This window comes from Rhipicephalus microplus, chromosome 3 (genome assembly GCF_043290135.1).
Source record: "Rhipicephalus microplus isolate Deutch F79 chromosome 3, USDA_Rmic, whole genome shotgun sequence".
In the NCBI taxonomy this organism is placed as follows: Eukaryota; Metazoa; Arthropoda; class Arachnida; order Ixodida; family Ixodidae; genus Rhipicephalus; species Rhipicephalus microplus.
Genome location: NC_134702.1, coordinates 127,113,249 through 127,136,249, shown reverse-complemented (window position 1 = coordinate 127,136,249; position 23,001 = coordinate 127,113,249). Strand labels below are relative to the sequence as shown.

Below are 23,001 nucleotides of genomic sequence, written 5' to 3'. Positions count from 1 at the left end.
CCTTGGATCGGGGGGTTGAATGGTGAATTTTTTCAACTACATAGTAATATCTGCTTGCTTTATTTCATGTCAAGTGTACTGATAAATAATATTTACCGAGGTTAACGTGTTAAAACCACGATATAATTATCAGGGACAGTGGAGTAGAGGGTTTAAGATATTTTGACCACCTGGGGTTCTTTAAATGCATCCACGTCTAAGCAGACAGGTGTCATGCATTTCCTCCTTAATCGAAATTGCAGCCACCACAGCCATGGTTTGATTTTGTGGCCTTCAGTTTAGCAGTCAAGGGTTACTTGAAGCGTATATTAATTGTGGGCTGTGGTCTTGCTTCCATGATGCATCCTAAGTACAGCAGTTTGTTGCCAACCAGGCATCTCTACTAGGGCACTGGTGTTGTGTTTTTGCATTCATAAATTACTGCAATATTTAACTATTTTATCAAGATGCATTTCTGAGCAGCTCTGCGAAGTGTGTGCTGGTGCTTACTACATTCCTAATTTTTTGCAAGAGGTAATGATTGTTGCATGTATTCTGAGTTACATATGAGGTTACGAATTTTCCTTCGTTTATACTCTGTAAGAGTGTAAAGCCGAACAATCACTCTGATATACTTTGCATATTGTACATCAGATGGCTAAATTGTGTGTGGAGAGCTTGTATAAACAGCCCTTAGTGTTTCTAATGCTTTGAAAACTACCTTAGGATCAGAAAAAACTGTTGTCAAGAGTGGGATAGTCTGGGTGAACAGTGGAAGTTCCTCAGATAGGCTGGTTGATGTTTCAATAGGAGGACTTATGTTCGTCAAAAGTGTCTCATCCTTGGCATGTTAGCTTTAAGGGGGTTAGTAGAGACGTCATCTCCTGGTGGTGGTGCGTGTCTTTCTTGGCAATTGCCACCGAAAAAAAAAAACTAGAAAGCAAACAAGTGCAGTCCTCACTTCATTTCAAGTTGGCTGGTAGCAATTCACAATGTTCTCGGAGGGTAGAGAAAAAAATGGAAGCAAAAAAGGGGAAACACGCAAAGTAGGAGCGGTGTGCTGCTGCTACAGACACGAAAAAGCAAAGAGCTTGAAAATTCGAAGCCAGCAGACGGTCCCCGCGTTTGGCCATCACAAAGGGTTGCCGACGATAAAGGCCTATGCTGTTCTCGAACATGTATGAATGGGACTCATAAGAAAGCGGTTAAAAAAAGCGCAAGAGAGAAGCAGGCGGCTACCTTTAAATGCTAAGATGTCAAAAGTAAGCGACACCAGATGTGTTCGGAAGAGAATGTGTTTAATTGGGAAAGTCATTGGTTAAAATATGCTTTCGCTATCCCCGTAGGTGGCCCGCTCAACAGAATTGCCTCAAGAATTTGGCGGCATGTTGGCAGAGAAATAGGGAAATTCAGAATGCAAAGGAGTTGAGCATCAACGAAACACAGAAAGAAAGGAAAAAATGAAAAAAGGCGGGTTGGAGGTAGGTGACACGCTAGCGTTAACAGATGAGGAAAGGAAAAAAGAGACGCAGAGAAATTTGTGGCTTGACAGTGACTTAATGGTGCACGGTAGGAGTGTTTTTTGAAGCGACAAAAGAGGAAAGATAGCTGTGGTCGAAAGGTCCTTGAAAATAAAAACTTCGTAGTTGTGTGTATATAGGCACATGTATATCTATATTTATAATTTAAAAAATTTTGAGAGAACATCAATAGCACAACTTGTAGTCTAGGAGCGATTCCATGTAATACCGGTTATGTCTATTTGAAGGTTGAACCTTTCTCGTTTCTAAATGCTGTCGTAATTATGCTATGGCTTTCAGCGATTCCAAATCGCGACGTGCTACATTGATTCGTGATCGGTCTAGGTGCTTACATTTGTGTATCAAATATCATTCCATGTATTTCCTCTCTCATGGTGAGCAGAAATTTGTAGAACATAAAGCTTTGCTTGGTTGAAATTGTGGCCCTGTTGGTTGAAGTGACTGGCTGCTGCTTTTGGTAAATTGTGTTTTGTGTCTGCACAGTGGCCGTTCAGTCTTACAAGAATTGGCTGCCCAGTTTTGCCTATATATTGTCTGCAGGTGGCACACTTAAGACAGTATATTAGGTTGTTCGAAGCGCAGATGAAGATTGATGGGACCTTGTGAATGTAGTCAGATTCTGTGCTTTTTAAGTTGTTAGCCAGCTATATATTTTTACAGGTGGAGCATCTGGGCCGGCCACAGGGACCAAACGTCCTAGTGTTTGCTTTAAGTTTTGCGGGAATTCGCAATGCGTGGCACGTGGCATTTGCAACGCTAACTTAAAGACATGATTGTTCACGCAAACTTATACTAGGACGTCTGATCCCTGTGGCCGGCCCAGGTGCTCACCCTGCAAATATATACAGCCGGCTACCAACATAAAAAGCACAGCATCTGACTACATTCACAAGGTCACATAGAGCTTCACCTGCACTTTTAAACAACCTAATATACTTTTCTGAGTGTGCCAGCTGTGGAAAACAATATATAGGCGAAACTGGGCCGCCAATTTACGTAAGACTGAACGGCCACCGTGCAGACACAAAGCACAATTTACCGAAAGTAGTAGCCGGTCACTTCCACCAACAGGACCACAATTTCGAAAAAGCAAAGCTTTACGTTCTACAAAATAATTTCCGGTCACCACGAGAGAACAAATACATGAAATCATACTTTATACACAAATTTATGTCCCTACACCCATCAGGAATCAATGTTGCACGTGGTAATTTGGAATTGCTGAAAGCCATTGCATAATTGCGGCCGTATTTAGGGACTAGAAACGTTCAACCTTCAAATAGACATAACTGGTATTACGTGGAATCACTCCTAACCTACATATTGTAATAATAATATCACTCTAAAATTTTAAAATTTTAATTATAGATATACATGTGTCTTATACACACAATTACAAAGTTTTTATTTTCCAGAACCTTTCAACCACAACTTCCTTTCCTCTTTTGTTGCTTCAAAAAACACTCCTACCGTGCACAAATAAGTCATTGCCAAGCCACAAATTTCTCTGCGTCTCTTTTTTCCTTTCCTCGTCTGTTAACGCTAGCGTGTCACCTACCACCAATCCGTCTTTTTTCTTTCATTTTTCTTTTCTTTTGTGTTTCTCTCGTTGTTGCTTATTCCCTTTGCATTCCGAACTTGCCTATTTCTCTGCCAACATGCCACCAAATTCTTGAGGCAATTCCGTTGAGCGGGACACCTGCGGTGATAGTGAAAGCATATTTTAACCAATGACCTTCCCCTATAAACACGTTGTCTTCCGAACACATCTGGTGTCGCTTACCTTTGACATCTTGGCATTTAAAAGTAGCCGCCTGCTTCTCTCTTGCGCCTTTTCGTAACCTCTTTCTTATGACTCCCATTCATAGATGTTCGAGAACAGCATAGGCCGTTATTGCCGGCAACCCTTTGTGATGGCCAAACGTAGGGACCGTCTGTTGGCTTCGAACTTTCAAGCTCTTTGCTTTTTTCGTGTCTGTAGCGGCCACTCATTGGCAGCACACTGCTCCTACTTTGGGTGTTTCCTTTTTTTCCTTTCTTTTTTTCTCCACTCTCTGAGAACAGTCTGAATCACTACCACCCAACTTGAAATGAAGCAAGGACTGCACTCCTCTGCTTCATAGTTTTTTTTCAGGCTACGATTGATAACAGGGACACATGCCACCACCAGGACATGACGTCCTTACTAACCCTCTTGAAACTAATATGCCAAGGATGAGAAGGCTAGGCACCTTTGACGAAGATAGGTTCTCCTAACGAAACTTTGGTCAGCCTATCTGAGGCGTTTCCACCTGTCGGCCCTCATTTTGATTTTGTTGTGAAGAGTGTGTTTTTGAGAAATGGATGCTGATGCTGTCTCTATTACCTAAAAAGATGCTGAAAAATAAAACTTGAAATTTTAATATGTGGTGAAGCTTCATGGGGTGAGGGCTGATCTGTTAATCATCTTTCTTCAGCCGCAGACCTTACCTGTTCGAATATTGGCGGTAAAATTCTCTAACTGTAGTATGTATGAAATATCAAAATAAATGTGTTTGCTTTCAGTTGAGAGAAAACCTGTGTTGTGCTACATGTACTTGACATTTATCTTACGCTAATATATGTCTACTTTTAGGAAGTGGGAAAAGATATTTAATTATAAGTGGAAACGATGTCTACCAAAGCAGCTCTGTTATTTTTGTATAATCAGAAAGTTTGAAATAAACTACACGAGGCTGAACTCGCATGGTTTCGCGATACCAAGTGAAACTGCAAATTAAGTTGCTGAAATATGTATATGTCTACATCCTGCATGAGACGTGTGCACTGTTACGGGTAATAATGTTTTCAATATAATGTGTTTCTGTGTCTACACAAACGTATGCATACCAAGCACTTTTGCTGTATCAACTCACTGAGCCACCAATTGATATACCCGAGATGCTTGCTATTTAACACTAAATATTTGTATTTAATTTTATAACCATAACAGGCAGTCTAAATTTCTATAGTCGGCTTTACAAAGAAGGCTTTGAGGAATATCATTGCAATTCAGTAAGCTTGCTTACACACACACACACACACACACACATATATATATATATATATATATATATATATATATATATATATATATATATATATATACAGATATATATATTGAGATCAAACAGACAATATTGCCAATGAAAGTATAGGGGAAGTTATTAGACCGAATTGTTGTGTAAATGTGAAGAAAGAAATGTGGGTGAAAAGATAACTTGCCATGGACAGGAACCGAACCTGCGACCTTCGAATATTGCCTTACTCGAAGGTCGCACACCCTTTCAACACCCTCTTAGAAGGGTGTTGAACACCCTAACATTTTGCTGAACACCCTTTGTGTAGGGTGTTCAGCTAACACCCTTTCAGTAGGGTGTATCTGAAAACACCCATGGGGTGTTCATCTGGCGACAAGCCAGTTTACACCCTTAAGGGTGTAAAAAATTTTACTGTGTAAGTGCGCTTTCGGGTTTTCGTGCTGCATGCCTTTTCTCTTTTTTGGGGCATTGTTAGGTGAATAGGCGGAAGCAAACGGTGTCACAGCACAGTAATAAAAATTAAAGAAGAAAAGAAAAGCCCGCTTGTCCGAACATCGGCAGCCGGTATACCACCCACTGTTTCCAAATTTCACGTCACATGACACGTCTGGGTCATAGTAATTTAGGTTTTCGCGTTAGTGACATCGAATTTACAAAATATATATTTGGAAAAAGAAAATCAAAACCACCGTAACAGACACAAAAGATGTCTTCATGGCCAGAAGGCGCACTTCTTAGACGGGTTCATGCGAGAGCCCGGTGCACATCCGAAAGCGTCCGAGAATTCGGCCATGTTCATGGTTGGCACAATGCAGCGGGAGGGGTCTGGGGCGTACCTTTCGGTAAACACATACCGGCTCGCACACAACTTGCTGCAATAGCCAATAAAGAAAAGACGCTCGGCAGTAAGGTTGACGCCCGGAAGCGTCACATCCCGTTCAACAGGCGGTAAGGAAGTGAAGGCCGCGTAAGAAACTGCAGTGCCAACAAAATCGGCCAAGTTCTCCGAGTCGATGATGTCGTTGAGCACAACCTGACGGGCTCTCGTCGTCAACTGCGAAGGTTTCATAAAAATTTGGCAGACCCAACGTACAGGGAAAATCGATGACATGCGAAGCACGAATCAGAAATGTTGATATGTCACTTTAAAATCAGCACAACGTTACGAGGTGGCGGTAAATGATACCCTATACGACTTCCGTGTCCTGATTATCATGTCTGGATGTGTCGTGTACCTTCGTCATCTATTCACGTGATACCAATTTTAGTATATGTGGAGCTAGCGAAACGGCAGCTAGCACGCTATGAGCGTGGTATGTAGTCAAGTTTCTACATGGCAAGCGCGTCAGGATTATCATGTTTGAACCATTCATATATTTTGTCATCCATGGGCCTCACGTAACATCAAAATTGGTAGATGTGGAGCTAGCAAAATGGCCGCAAGAGAACCATGAAGGGCCCAAATACTCCAATGTAGCGTTGACAGACCCGCACGCTGGGCACAGCGACGCTACGTTATATCAAAACGCGAGCACTCTATAGTCTGATGCCAGGTGCGACCAGCGTCCGTCAGCGCGGCCCAACAGCAACCAGCGCAAAATGTGAAATCCTGCATTTCACGCCGACGCATTACCCAGACAACACTGCGTCTCTCTCTCTTCGTGACAGAGTGACGCCGGACGCGCTGAAACGCGGATGCGTCAAAGCAACGCAGCGCGGCGCGCGCCTGCCTGTATATGGCAGGAGCGGCGCCTGGGCTGGCAAAGCCGGCGTGACGCGACGAAATTAACGCTTGCTGGCACGCGCACCGCGTCACATCGAAATGTATTGGCGCCTTCACTGCGGCATGTAGTCACCTTCTCACATGACACGCACCTCATGATTATCCCGTTTGCACCAGTCACCTACCTTCGTCATCCGTTCACGTGACGTTATACCATATGTGAAGCTAGCGAAACGGCCACGAGGGCGTCATGAGTGTGGCATGTAGTCATGTTGTTACATGACACGCATCTTATGATTATCACGTTTGCACTAGTCACATACCTTCTTCATCCATTCAATACCCGTAATACCAAACCTGGTATATGTGAAGCTAGCGACACGGCCGTGAGCGCATCATGAGCGTGCCACGTAGTCATCTTGTTACATGACACGCATCTCGTGATTATCATGTTTGCATCAGTCACATACTTTCGTCATTCATTCACGATCCGTAATACCTATTTTGGTATAAGTGAAGCTAACGAAACGGCCGCCGGCACATCCTGAGCGTGGCATGTAGTTATGTTGTTACATGACACGCATTTAATAATTTTGATGTCGGGGCCTGTCGCTTGTGTTCACCATGCAGTCATGCCATAATTATGGTTAACAATTGATAAGGTTCAGGTTGAAAGCACCGAAAATGAACACGTACATCATATAAACCAAATGTTTATATTGTCACAAATCGCATAGACTAGTAAATGAGGAAATCATGTGTATGCGAAGTAATACGGGCATCGCTTAGCCATGGCGAAAAAATTGAAATGAGAGCGCACTACTTAGACGCGGACAGAAAGACAGGAACAAGCGCTTCAAAACGGTCATGAATCACCAACTCGCCCAATCAACCATATTGACGAAAAATTGCCTGAAGCAGTGGCACAACATTTTAACGTACCAGGTCACATCTTCACGATCTCAAACTTTATGTCCTTCAGTCAAACAGAGAAGGTTAACCGGAGAATCAGAAGGGGCTTTTCACATCACACCATAAGGTACACACATAATGAAAGCTATAAAAAACCATAATTGAAAGAAGCATGTAGCGCCTTTGTTCTTGCCTTACGATACAGCTCTTGTTCACTCAACCAATTAGTCATGGTGGCATCTCCTTCAAACTCACTCAAATTTTGTAGCCGGTCTCTGCGCCTAATTGGCTTAGATATGGGAGAGGACAAAGCATATACGCACAAGTGCTAAAAAATCAGTTACAGACTTGAACATTTCAAGTAGGCTGGTCGAAACATTGGCGCCTGCACCCACGCCCTCAATACAAAGTTTTATTGATCATTCCTAGTGAATAAACTGCAAGCTCTTTCATGTAAATACTGATTTAGCAACAGTTCTCAACCTAGTTGACTGTTTATAATTATTAGGCAATAACACCGCACATTTCGCCAAGTGTTAAAGAAGCCCATTAAAAACATTAAACTATCTCCCGCTAAAGGAAACCACGCCTGGATGCGAAGCAGCAAGGAGATGGTTCCATTGAGCGGGGGACGGTTTACTTTATCGTGAGCTTGTGCTAGTGCTAACAGTGACACTGAGAGTGGCGTTGACACTGGCGCTCATCACCGAGTTACACGAGACAAACCTGGGGAGGCGCTAAGCACACAGTGTTGAACCAGTGTTTGCTACTGGAACGAGTCAAATGCTGCAATGGTATATGTATTTGCCATCAATAATACCACTGTCTCAAGCATGCGCGCTCAAATTTTTTTTTCGAAATTGCTGGAAGGTACATTCACGTTAGCCTACCAAGCGAAGAAACACACACTCACTGCAGCTTTGTGCGACTCTCTCAAGCAAAGCGTCCTTTCCGTGTACTTTTCTAGAAACTCGGGTGTTACCCATTCTTGCGGCGTGCCATCCGCACCATAGTTGATTCCATCCACGTCGTAACCGTGCATCATTTCGTGGGCAATTATCTGTGATACAAAAGCAATTCAAAACGTGATCCGTCAAGGCTATTGTAATTTTAACTATAAATTCATACAGTAGAAGTTGTATAACCAACATCCGCTTATATAACTACCAACACACATATCCTCCCAAAAATGTTACCACATACATAAAGTTGTTAGTGCGTACTAAAAAAAATAAATGGAACATCCCGCGTACACCGAGTACATGTTATGCGGAGCATGCGGAGGGAAGGTGACTGTGTTTCAATCTTTATATTGAGTGAAAAGTTACAAAATATTGTCATAGATATGTACACATCTCACATGCAATAACGTATGTTAAATAATCTCATCTGATTTAGATAATCAGATTACAGTTGCGTTTTAATGCCAACAGAAACAGGAGTACTAGCAGCATCAGAAGCAGTAGATTGAAATGTAGCGTGTGTGCTCGTGAGGTTGGTAGCCCATGACACCGCTACATAACTCAACTTCAGTGGATTGCGCTGTACTAGAACTGACGGCAACGCAACATGACGGCTTTATAATAGAAGTATATATGTGATGGTTACAGAATATCTAGCACTGCAAACAGAACTGAAGTTTTAGGAACATACCACTTGCGTCAGGTATATTTTCACAGCGATTCCGCGACCTGGCATGGCCCTGTGGTAGAATACCTGATTGCAACACAAAATACTTGGGTTTGATTTCAGCTGGGAATATTTCTTGCACTCATTGTGTCAACACTGTCGATGCTATTTTAGCTTAACGCTATGCATTTCAACTACCAATACGTGCTCTTGCTGTTCCAGTGCAGGTGTAAACCATCAGACACTTGTGGCGCGTACCCGCAAACCTGTGGCACACACCGGCCTTTAGTACATGGTCATGATTCACTCGTGTCTGGCGGGAAAGACGTGACGAGGTAAGTGATGGCATTTTCAGATAACTCATGCCGTGAACAACCAGTTATTTTCGTTGAACCATATGATCCTCCCCAACTAATTTTGGTTTACTCCAAGTTGAGCGAAAGATCACGAGGGCATTCACACGTGGGGGGGGGGGGGGGGGGCTTGATAGATACATTGGGTAAAAGACACGCTAAGAGCCCTCGCTGTTAGCAAAGAAATCGCAGCTCAAACAAATGAGAGTGCTTAGGACCCTTTGCTTCAGAAAACGCTGTAATATTGTTTTTGAAATACACTCGCTCCTCGGGCCAACGACCCTCGCACCGACACGAGGACCGTTCTTGAGATAATCTAATAGCCTGTGCGAATGACAACACAAACCGAAGGTCTTTTATATATTACCACAGCCTTTACACGAGAAGTGTTCTCTCCAGGGCACCCATGAAGCTGTTTATTAAAGTTCAACGCTCTTTACATTTTATGGTTTGAGATACTACATTCTGAGGCTTATATTTACCCTAAACGCGACGCCACATGAAAATAGCTCAGCGGGTTGCATACAGTTTGAACGTCAAAAGCGTTTCACTAATATGCCACCCGCCCTTCTTCATGTTGTACACCTCCAAACTCTCGCTTCCAGATTTTTCGTGTCCACCTAGGACGCCGATACGCGTATGCAACGAGTACAAATTTATGGGTCCTCATAAGCACTGACCTCTTAATGACATACACTAAAATCACAAAAATACATACTTCAGCAGCCTTGCAAGCCATTCTGGCCGCCGGTCCTCTAGAACTAATTAACCATCGAGGACGTTAGTACCGCTGAGCCGTTGAATAAACTCAGGTTTTGTTCACCTGCCAGCTTCTTCGTAACATACGTTGTCGCCCGTCACCAAATGTTTCTTAAAGGTACACTAAAGATAACGATTAATTCGACGTTGACGTTGAAATGGCGGACCAGAAACTTCGTAGTGTACTTATGTGCTAAGGAAGAGCTTATTTTTTAATAAAATCTTGTTTTAGTGCTCCACATCGGGTTAGCACACTTCAAATTACCCGCCTCAAGAAGCGGACCGACCAGACCGTCTCACGCCACTGTTGCCATGCGCAACATTTCCCGGCTTAACAGCTCTAGTAGCAGCAGACTGAAAGCAGTGGGAGCCACACCTGCAACGACAGCCATCGATCAATTTCCCGCCATACGTTTCAAAAATACAGACGTTTTTCTTTCCACTGCGCCCACTAGATGGCACCACTTGTTCCGTGTAACCATGCGAAAGTTAATTTTTGAATCAGTCGTGCCATTTCCCGTTGTAGCGTCCAGCGCTTCCTTTTCCCATGAATCAACCAGAAACAAACAAGCAGCATTTTATTGCGTCTTTGAATGTACGGAACGTTTTTTATTTAGTGCAGTCAGATCGATTACTAGTGATTAATTTAGGTGGTCCGTCTGATGTCATCGGGACCATTTTGAAATTGTCCTACTGCGGTGCTTGTGTTCTTGTGCATTTACTTTAATTTCTCGGTAACTGGAGCACTGTTGTTGATAATATTGTCACTTTAGGTGTTTTCATACATTCAGTTTTCACTCTGACGTAAATGTTTGACTTTACTGTCCCTTTAGGTACCCACAGGACTATAACAAGGATACTATCAACTTACGTTGAGTACAAGAAAAATAAAGTGTACAAGGTACACTTCTCCATCATATATGCGTACAACACAAAGACGCGTAAGCCGACAGGATACCCCGACTTCTTCTGTGCGTTATGCGCGTGTCAATCGAAGCTTTCTCGAAACTGTTCCGCTTTTCAAGCTGGATGTGAAAGCATACCATCAATGACCGAGTCACTATGCAGCGCTCATTATTTTGCGATAGCCTGTCACGCCGCACACCTCAGAGCTACGCCATCTAGACAGCGCTCTCGGACCTGTTACGACGGCCGCAATTTCTGCGTTTGGTAAACAAAAATTGTCAGATCCCACGTACAGTGGGAATTGATGACATGTGAAACACGAATGAGAAATGTTGATATGTCACTTTAAAATCAGCACAGCGTTACGAGGTAGAGGTAAATTATGCCATACATGACTTCCGTGTCATAATTATCATGTTTGGCTGTGTCATTTACCTTCGTCATCCATGGACGTCACGTAACACCAACTTTGGTATATGTAGAGCTAGGAAAACGGCCGCGAAAGAATCATGAAGGGCCTAATATACTCCAATGTAGCATTGACACGCGCGCACGCTGGACACAGCGACGTCACGTTAGCAAAACGCGAGCACTTTATAATCTGATGCCAGGCACGACTAGCGTCCGTCTGCGCGGCCCTACGGCAACTGGTGCGAAATGCGACATACTGCATTTCGCACCGATGCGTTACCCAGACCACACTGCGTCTCCCTCTTTTTGTGACGGAAGGACGCCGGACGCACTGAAACACGCATGCCTCAAAGCAATGCAGCGCGGACGCGCCTGCGAGTATATGGCAGGACCGGCGCCTGGCGTGGCAACGCCGGCGTGATGCGACGAAATGACCTCTGGCGAGCACGTGCACTGCGTCATGTCGAAATTTATTGGCGTCTTGACTGTGGCATGTAGTCATGTTCTCACATGACACGAATCTTGTGATTATCAAGTTTGTACCAATCACATACCTTCGTCATCCATTGGCGTCGAGAAGTACCAAATTTGGCATATGTGAAGCTAGTGAAACGGCCGCGAGCGCATCAACAGTGTGACTTGTAGTCATGTTGTGACATGACACGCATGTCGTGATTATTATGCTTGGATGTCCTTTACCTATGTTGTCCTTTCGCGTCATGTAATACCGAGTTTTGTAAATGTCGTGATTATTATGTTTGGATGTCCTTTACCTATGTGGTCCTTTCGCGTCATGTAATACCGAGTTTGGTAAATGTGAAGCTAGCGAAACGGCCGCGAGCGCATCATGAGCGTAGCTTGTAGTCATGTTGTTACATGACACGCATCTTATGTTTTTCATGTTTGCACCAGAATCATACTTTCGTCATCCATTAACGTCCCGTAATGCTAAATGTGGTATAAGTAAAGCTAGCGAAACGGCCGCCAGCTTATGATGAACGTGGCATGTAGTCATGTTTTATATCACACGCATCTCAATATTATCAAGTTAGGGTCTGTCGCTTGTGTGCGCCATGCAATCATGCCATACGATACCACTTTTGGAACATGCAATGCGAACAAAATCACCGCAAGAGCTGCAGAACAATGAAATTTAAATCATGACATTCATCACATTCATGTCATAGTTTTCATGTTATGGCAACTTAAATTTGTTTTTCGTACAGTCATTCCATGCCATACCAAGTTTGGTATCGATACCATTATCGAAATGGTATCGAAATGGATGGATGGATGGATGGATGGATGGATGGATGGATGGATGGATGGATGGATGGATGGATGGATGGATGGATGGATGGATGGATGGATGGATGGATGGATGCATGGATGCATAGATGGATGGATGGATGGATGGATGGATGGATGGATGGATGGATGGACGGACGGACGGACGGACGGATGGATGGATGGATGAACGGGTGGGTGGGTGGGTGGATACGCTTAATGTCGCCGAACTTCGCTAAGAAATGCTTTGCAATTAAAAGGGTGCGCTTACACAAAAGGGGGTCTGGTTATAAATGGTTCACAAGCGGGGTTTGTATCAGCAGTTTTCGGCCCGCCACTCAAGCTGGTTTCAAGTTTTCGGCCACCTGACTAATCTTATACACCGAGTATCTGGACTCACTACCGATGGTCACCAGTGCCGCAACCCACAGGTATCACAGGCCGCCAGCCGCAACTGTTTTGACCGTTAGCCTATCAACTGAATCACCGGAGGGCACGGTCTGTGGAACAAGATGTGAATCCTGATTGGTGAAAGTTGAGAGAACCAAGAGAGACGTACCTGGATTGACTCCAGAGCAGCTCAGCAAATTTTCTTTCTTTCTCAGGTATACCTCTGCATTTTCAATCCTATTCTCATATTACGCGTATGCATCACATGCTACTCACTGTGCCAATGCCTCCGTAGTTCAAAGCAGCAGGACCTTCGAAATTGAAAAATGGATGCTGAAGCAATGTTGCGGATACAATGAGATTGTTGATATTGGCCCTATAGAAAGCATTTGGTACAGTTTCGTCGAAGATGAATGTCCTCGGGTCTTTCCATGGTCGATGGGCCGAAGCTTGTAGAGCGGCTCTATACGCTTCGAAAAACCTTTCCGTATCCACATCCGGCACTGAATCTGTAGAATTTATTTCAAATGAATTTGCCATGTATTGATCAGGGTGTTGTCGTCTACTAGCCACTGCGCCATGGACACGCCAAAGAAATTAACAAACGCCTAATTACTAAACGAAAAAAACTACTAAACTCATGCACATGTCAGGTCGAGATAAAGGCAGACCCAGAAAGGAATAATCATATATATGTATAGGCTGATTTGCTTTCGGGGCTTCCTCTGTATCGGCGTGTATATTGCTATACTCGTTCACTTGATTCCACCAAGTTTGTACTCTTAGCACGCAGTTTCTGCGGTAAAAAGAAGCGTCAAAAGCTAGAATGCCTTATCATTGAACAATGTATAGCTTTCAAGGCTGAACTGAAGTCCAGTCAGGTCATACTGTCTTTAGTTTCTATTTTATATGCGTTAAGATATTGGAAATCTTTACGAAAGCTCTCTTTTTAATTATTATTAGGTATCGCCAGGAGCAAGGTGTCGTACATGCAACATTCCTAAACACATTCTGAGAAAGCATGGGCAGGTTTCGAATATTTTCACTTAAACTAACACCACTGCTCCGACGCTCAAGCGACTGAAAAATTTAACCCCCTGTCAGAAATCTGAAGGGTATTCTGCAGTTTATTTTAAAACATCTTGAGTGACAAGCCTTGGTTTGTAGCTATCTGCTTTTCATTGACCTTATGAAGGAGGGTGGGGGACAATTAAAACTTCGCAGGCCACTATCCCATGAATTGCTGTAAAAGAGCGCCCTGACGACTTTTGACCAGACTTCACCTATATCCTAAACTTTTCACGTGTCTGAACTGCGCGTTTATACCGTTGAATCTATTTTTTAGCCTTTATCACTTCTTGTGAATCTTCACCTCCTAGCTATAGGCTTCGCCACCAAATGAGGACGGGGAAGCAGAAAAAGGCGTGACAATGGACGGAAATAATGCACTTATTTGGTCAACCAAAACCATATATGTATATCCAGAATTATTTTTGTTCACCTTTGTCTTTTTGTTTATTTGGTTTTTGAAGAAAACGTGTGTTGTGCGTGTGCCTAAGTTTGTGCGCGTGTTCTTTCGGTGACTCATTTGACAATCTTTCCCTTGAATCCTTTCAACCTTTTAACCTTTTTTCTTTCTCTCTTGGATCGGAGAATAGATATTTAAAAGCGCGCTGAAACCTGGTACTTCATGTCTTCGGGAAGACTGGTCTGAATACCCAATTCACGAAGACCGAATGTTTGACAAATAAACAGTTTTAGAGAAGTGTATACGTTTCCATATATATATATATATATATATATATATATATATATATGCGCGGTGATGGTCTTCTTGATCTTGCATATCATAGAACAGTAGTTTGGGACGGCTGGTGACTTAGTAATTTAGTATTGACATATTTGTTTGCACGTGCGAAGTGGATGCAGCCAGACGTGAGGACAAAAAAGCACAACACAACTCCTGGGTCATGTCCTCTAATATGCGCTTAATAATTTGTATTCTGCCAAGAAATTGACGTTCTCGCTAGAGTGGCAATACTTCCGTTGTTCAACATCGATAATGCACGCATTCCTGAACAATATCAGGCTGCTAACTCACGTACTCAGACTTTTACACTGCGAAATGGAACTGCAGAGTGCACCTTCAAAATCGCCGTGTGCTATCATAGTATTTCGCTGTTGCTGTCCCTCGATATTGCAGAAACAGAAAATATAGCTCAAATATACTGTCTGAATTTCACGTTAATAATACACTGCTCTTTTCTATGGTATGTGACACAGTATGACACATAAATGTGTATATATTTTGCAACAGAAGACCAGCCTACAGGACATACTGATTGAGTGAGTATAACCAAACTGAACTGAAATGGTGATATGAAAATTAATTTAGTTGCGACTAACTAAACAGTGCCAAAATAATTTACCGCCATACCTATAGGGTTTATGACCCACAGCCGTCTCTCAGTGTACTTAAAGTGGGAGGTCAATTATACGCACCCAGAATTGGAATGACTCTTTTTAAGAAGTTTTGTCGAGTTTCGCCACATGAATCATAGGATAGTTATTTTGATTTAACTCCTTACCGTAATAGTCATCTATCTTAGCAGGGTCGAGCCGCTGGCCAGGACTTCCGAGGTGGGACTGCATGTTGCTGATCTTCTCGATTGCAACTTCCCGCGCGACGCCTGTCACCCAACTCGAAGTGTTCAGGGCTGTCCGGAAGGCCTCGCGAATTCTTCGCACCATTGATGTTGCCATCTTCACTGCGTCAATATTTGTCACTGTTTTGCGTGTGTCAAAACGAAAACAGAGTTCTTCGTTAATTTCTGGCATTGAGTTCAATACTTATGCACCAGATATGAACGCTTAAAATATGGCCGAGCAGTGGGTGAAACAGTTTACATGGAATTCCTCGTACTTCACGCATCGCTTCAGGATCATCCATATGCAGTAGAGGAAAACACTACGTATGACCAAGAAGACTCGCGTGATAAAATATCTTTCTGAGTCTCATAGGCTTATTCAGATGCTGCGAAATGAGCATGCTTATATTTTATGACATTGTCGCATGGTACTAAGATTATCATTGAATGAATAGATTATTGCGTATCAACTGTAAGAACGTTCCCAAGGGTAGAGATATTTGCAACAGATATACCTGCAGAAATCCACAGAAGGTAGACACAGAAGAGTTATCATGAGACACATCAAGTGTAGAATTTCTTCGGGGCATAGCATTGCTGGGTATAACTTTTATCACAGGTAGTGCAGTGAAGATGACACATGAAGGAGGAAGGTACCTGCTTATGTTAATTCAATACCCTCTGCTAAATGTGTTTGCTTGCCTTGCATAGGGTTGAGAGTGTACACACATAGTGCAGAAGATGGGCTGCTGTGCTTACACCAGGAATTACCAAGTAATGAAACCTAATAGTATTCTTGTAACAATAGTACTTGCACAGTTTGGGTGTTCAATTATAGTAACTAGAACAAATGTTACCCATGTATATTACCATCTGGAATGTCAAACTGAAAATAACGTTATCATTGTAAAAAAAGAACACGCAATAGAGGACTTCGGAAATGTTGACCAGCTGATGTTTTCGACCATGCACTGACATCGTAGAGTAGATGGGCTTCTTGCGGTTCTTCATGTCAAAAGCTAACCACAGTAACCACTTGGCCACCACGGCACACATATTATAAAAGGAAACAAAGCAGCCTGAGATTTGTCATACGCATCGATAAAGCACCAGTCGGTGCTCAAGTAAGAAACGGAGTGCAAATGCTCTGTTGCAAGAAACATGGAGAGGCTGTCGGTACAGTAGTCCAGAGCAGCGAGGAAAAAAAATAAGTAGAAGGTGTATGGCATTATGGGATTTCAGGGTTATAAGCGAATTTCCATAAAAAACAATGTTTTAGTTGAATCAAATATTTATTTCATTGCCTAATCAGGATAGGAAAACTCTATAGCAAAAAAGCAATAAGTTTTGATCTCCAACCAGACAAAAAAAACTCAAGCTCGCAAAATTTATGACTGAAACAATGCTGCTACGTAGTACCACATATCTGGTAAAAAAACGGAAGTATGGATACTTGCTTCATAGGTAGGGGTAACAGTGCCACTGTAGGGAATGTCACATGTTCCTGCTCTGGGCAAATGAAGCAACTGCTCATTAGCCATTCTACTTCCAGAGTGCTAAGCGCGCTGCCGGAACTTATTATTCTCAGAATCCTTTTAGAATAAAAATGACTTTGACAACTGGTCTGCAAAATATTCATTGCAGAGATCATTTGTTGGAATAATTATCAACAGTGTGATGCATTATTATTTTTGATCGAAGGACAACATTGCAAATGAATTCCTTTTTTTTTGGTCAGGTTGTTCACCCTCACTACCACACACAGTTGCAAAAGAATGTTCTCGCTGATACACAGTTGTATCGCACACTGGGCACCACACTAGAGTACTGCCACAATAGTTACAGTATCTAGTGCAGGGTGATTCAGCATGTGACCCTTATTTCTACATCCTTACCTGGAATTTGGCAAAATAAAGCACATGCATGAAATTCCTGGCCCCGATTGTAATACCTATGAAGTTTCATGTCTGTATATTTAGGATAGTGGATGTAACTTGTGAATCATATTCAAAAGTGTATTCTGCAAATTAAACTCTGCAGGTTTCGAATCTTCGCACGTTGATAATAAATAGTCGTCATCTCTACACTACATCAATTATTTTCATTTAAAAGTTTTGAATTGCGCTTTATTGCATGTGACGACCAGTCTACATAGACGAGCGAGCTGGCATTACACCACCGTAAGCTTAGCGAGCTCTATGCTCATTACGCCTTTCACTGTCTTCACACCTAATTTTTCCTCTTGTCTAGAGCCTCTCGGAAATGTCAGGCTGGCAGACCCAGAAAGCTGTTAGCAGAGTTGAAGACCACAGTCTATGACAAGTGTGTAAAGCTAGTGGCCTATGATTTGGACGCTTATATATTACAGGGAAGTGCTTTGAAAGGAAGCATGTGCTTATCTCGCAATGGGGATGGTTTCTACATCTTGTGCTTTTAACGAGAATGCTTCAGTTGAAGGTATAAAGCACACGAAGGTCTCATTGTTTGCTACAGCACCAACATTTGCAAAAGCAAGAGAGAGAGAGAGATAAAGATGCAAGGAAAGACAGGGAGGTTAACCAGATGCACATCCGGTTTGCTACCCTGCACTGGGGAAGGGATGAGGGGAGAAAAGAGGTTGCAGAGAGATGAGAAGGTACACACAATCACGAGCACACTCGGGGAGCACACACAGTCTACAGGCGGTCGCTCAGGTTTGTTGACTTTAAGTAAAGTAGCAGTGCTTTAGTCGCTTTCTGCGCAACTGAGGCAGATGCCCAAGGTCCTAGTATCTTCTGCACACAAAAAGGTCCGGGGTCAAGTTGATTCAAAACCATCCGGAGCTGGCATCGCTGTGTGTCGTAGCAAGCGCAGCTGCACAGGACGTGTTCGATGGTCTCTTCAGCTCCGCAGTAGTTGCATGTAGGAGTGTCTGCCATACCAATGCGAAAGGAGTACACCTTTGTAATTGCAACACCCAACCAAAGGCGGCATAACAGTGTCGCATCGGAGCGGGAAAATTGTGATGGTAGCTTTATCTTGAGCGAAGGATCCAGTTCATAAAATTGACACCTTTGGAAGCTGGTAGACGACCAGAACGTGCGTGTGAGATCTCGAGCCAGCAGATAAAGTTGTCTTGCTGCATCATTCCTTGATAGAGGAATCGGGGCTACACGGGTTCCTTCATGGGCTGAGCGGGCTGCATCATCGGCTAATTGATTTCCGGTAATATCGATATGTCCAGGCAGCCATTGATATATAATATCATGCCCTCGTGCTAGAGCTTCATGATGGCAATGTCTTATTTCTTGTACCAATTGTTCATGACTCCTCCTACGCATGGTAGACTGCAAACTCTGAAGCGCTGCCTTCGAATCACAGAATATGACCCATTTTCCTGGACGTTCTTGAACGAGATATTGTAAAGCAGCCCTTATAGCAGCAAGCTCTGATGCCGTAGGTCTAGCCATATGCGACAACTTAAACTTGATTGTCATTGCTGCAGCCGGAATTACAGCGGCACCTGATGAGCTGCTGGACGAGACGGACCCATCAGTGTATATCTGCGTTTGGTCCAAGTAAAACTCATGTAATACTAGCAGTGTTGCTTGCTTCAATGCTACTCTGGAGTGATTGCTTTTCTCTTTGATACCCGGAATTTCTAGACGTACTTGCGGCTGGTCGAGGCACCACAAAGGACATGCCATTCTCGCAGCTGGCGTATATCCTGATGGAATGCTGTTTAGGTGCTTGGCTATGACGTCTGAAAACGAAGCACGTGGTCTTCCGGAGGGTAGAAGGGCCAAGTGGTGGTCAGGGACACGGCTAGCATGTCGAATGTGCGCTCTGAGGCAATCCACAACTCTATTTGTCTTGACCGGATGGTCTTTGGCAAGCATGACGTACTTCCAAAGTACATATACTTTGGCAAGCATGATTGTGGCATGAGTAGAAGCGCATCGGGGCAGTCCGAGGCAGATACGCAGTGCCTGACCCTGCAAACTCTCCAATGAATGAGTATTGGATTTGCAAGTGTTAGTACCGGCAAGTTGTAGCGCAATAGACCCAGAAATAGGGCCCTGTACAGCTGTTGCATGGAGGCCACAGAAGTTCCCCATGCTTTCCCGCACATGAATTTCATTATATGCACAATGCATAGCAGTCTCTTCAAGTACGCACAATGTGGGCTCCACGAAAGACTTCTGTCGATTATTATGCCCAGGAAACGATGCGTCCGTGCATATTTGACACTCTGCCCATTGATGTAAACAAGGTATGGCGTCATTGGTTTGCGTGTAAACGCCATCAACGCGCACTTAATAGTTGCAAAAGCAAAGCAAAGGGCTTTGCAAAAGCAAAGCACTAATCAAACATATAAAGATAAAACCTGGGACAATTTTCAGTCCATGCTAATCTCTACACTTTTGTGTTCATTTCGTACGTATACCTCGATTTATACAGCGTTCATTAAGCGCCAAGCTTTGACAGTTCTTCGTTTGCAATCGTCCTGTGGTGTTCTTCAGCAGCATCTTTAGTGGCGGAACAGCGCCGCAGCAATTTTGTAGCTCCTTGTCGATCTTGGCATCAACTTCGAATATAAAGCTTCCTTTGCGCTTACGGTGAAACTGAGTTTTTTTTTATTGCAAAGAGTTTATTGGCGAACTTCGGTGACTTTGAGCGTATCTATTTATCTATCTATCTATCTATCTATCTATCATCTATCTATCTATCTATCTATCTATCTATCTATCTATCTATCTATCTATCTATCTATCTATCTATCTAGCCGCCTGCGACATATAGTTCTCCTGGCCATTTCGATAATGATATCAATACCAAGTTTTGTATGCTATTACATGACTGTGCAAAGAGCACAAGTCACTAGTCATACCATGAAAATCACGATATGTATGTCGTGAATGCCATGATTTGCATTTCATGGTCTTGCTGCTTTTGTGGTGGTTTCGTTCACATGACATGTTGCAAAACTGGTATGGTATGACATGCTTCATGGCGATTACAAGGGACAGACATTAACATGAAATACATGTCATGTGGGTCATGTAAAAACATAACTACATGCCACTCTTATGATGCGCTGGCGGGCTTTTTGTTAGCTTCACATATGCAAAATTTGCTATCACGCGACGGGAATATACGACGATCGTAAATGATACGTCCAAACATAATAATCATGATATGCGTGCGATGTAAAGCATGACTACAAGCTACGCTCATAGCACGGTAGCGGCCGTTTCGCTAACTCCACTTATAGCAAATATATATTCAGGTGATGGCAATAGATGACGAAAGTAAATGACACGTCCAAATATTATCATCATAACATGTATGGAAGCCATGTAAGGCCTATATACATCTGCCTCGTAACGTTGTGCTGATTTTAAAGTGACATATGAACCATTTTCATTTGCACTTCGCATATCATCGATTCGCACTGTACGTGGAATGTGTCAATTTTTTTATCTCCGGATTTACGGCTTTGCGCGAGGTTCACGATAAGCTGTACCCAGGCTTATGGCAACGACTTCAGCTATCACAAGTAATAAATAATACAGAGGGCATTAGCTTTCAGGGTGGATATGTACCACTGTAGGCGTCAACATGGTTGCATTACCGTCAAACGGTTGTACAGCAGCCAAACACAAATATACATTGTAAAAGTTCTCATACACAAATACACAATAAACTATGAACTACATCTCTAAAGATATGTATTGCTCGATAGCTGACTCGATAGCTGACTCGATAGCTGACTATGAAAACTCGATAGCTGACTATGAAAAGTCGCAACTTGGCGAATTTGATAAGACACCATTGAATATAAAAACAGCACTGCAGTCTTAGAATGACGACATTAACACACAAATCTCTGTGTAATATTTTCGTCAGTCTTTGTCTGTAGAGCTGCCCCACCGCGGTGGTCCAGTGGGTAAAGTACTTGGCTGCTGATCCGCATGTCATGGGTTCAAATCCCGGCAGTGGCGGCTGCATTTCCGATGGAGGCGGAAATGTTACAGGCCCGTGTGCTCTGATTTCGGAGCACGTTAAAGAACCCCAGAAGGTCGAAATTTCTGGAGCCCTCCACTACGGCGTCTCTCATAATCATGTGGTGGTTTTCAGACGTTAAACCCCACATATCAATCAATTGTATGTAGCGCTGGTCTGGTATTCAATTCTGCCAGATGTGCGCTGTGATCCGGAACACTGCGAGGGTGTCGCGAGTACTGAGAGACCCAAATCTGTAATTCCAAACAAGGTGATTAAAGTATACGCCATCGGAATTGAGCTCTAGGCAAAGTAAGGAAAAAACACATTTTTTTTGTTTTTGAAGTGTTGTGAATCGGTATCGTGTGTGAGTCACCTTGCAGTCTATATGTATACATCAACGGGCTTATTTTAGCTTCGCCAACTCACAGTTATTTGTTCTAATGTGATGCTTTTTTTGTTGCAGTGATTGTATTTTAGTCAGAATTGCAATCTAGCCTCGAACAGAATTTTTGAAAACAATTTGGGAACCATATTCTGGCCTAAAACGGATTTTCCGCGGGTCCGCGTCGAGCATACGTCAGACAGTGTACCAGCCTTCCAGAATCTGGCGCCACACTCGTCTAATAATTGTGTATGGCACTTTGAATCCACCACTCGATATTTCAATGGGAAGCGAGCGCTGCCCAGGTGGCACGCCTACCCTTACTCTATACGCGCATACATTTCACACGATGCGCTGCTCTGGCGAGTTGCCTGCGAACCAGCTAGTAGGACAGAGCCACCATGAGGTGTACTGTAACGTTTACTCGCGTTTGAAGCTTATTGCCGCTTTTCCGTTCCGATTTCTAGATTTCTCAACTTATCAGCGCATTCTCGAAAAGCTCTGATTTGTACCTCGAATATTGTCGCTAAAAGCAAAATAATGCAACATGTTTTTCTATGTTACTGTATGATGGCCTTCTGTTGTCTACTTACGAGATTTTAAGAAAAATCGAAGATGTGGTTTTTTATTATTCACATATCAGTGGAGTACACTTTTGCCAATATGAGAAATTTTAGGCAATATATAAAAATTTACATTTGCCCTGCGGCAACAATAATTTATGTACCTAATGAACACACTATATCTTTAAAACGTGTCAAGTTTTAAAACGCTGCTTGCATTACTTTCGGAGAAAAAAAATTGGGGAATACGTAACTTCTTTTAAACTGTCGCAAAAGTAGACATTTTTAAAAGCTATTTTCTTCAGGTCTACAAACTTGAAACCGTACGAATTCATTCTTACTTAGACATGAATTTCAGGTAAAAAATATCTTCCTTGAAACAAGAATATTTTTCTTTTTATAGCATCTGCAGTTTTCGAAAATGACAGGTGACGAAATAGGTGCCTCCGTGTTGGTGAAGTTTGATATTTT

At 42.9% G+C, this 23,001-nt stretch overlaps 1 protein-coding gene across 3 annotated transcripts in view; it reads right to left on the bottom strand.

Moving 5' to 3' along the window:
• LOC142803915 (neprilysin-2-like) overlaps nt 1–23,001 on the bottom strand; it is a 62,025-nt gene that overhangs the window by 36,479 nt on the left and 2,545 nt on the right. For 2 of the 3 annotated variants that reach the window (XM_075890208.1, XM_075890207.1), the window contains exons 3-5: nt 15,538–15,735; nt 13,226–13,458; nt 8,128–8,274 (exon numbers count right to left, since the gene is read on the bottom strand). In XM_075890208.1, coding sequence (XP_075746323.1) covers nt 8,128–8,274; nt 13,226–13,458; nt 15,538–15,735 — 578 coding nt within the window. Of the gene's footprint in view, nt 1–5,191; nt 5,634–8,127; nt 8,275–13,225; nt 13,459–15,537; nt 15,736–23,001 lie in introns of those variants that run through there. The other variant, XM_075890206.1, reaches the window with a different exon arrangement.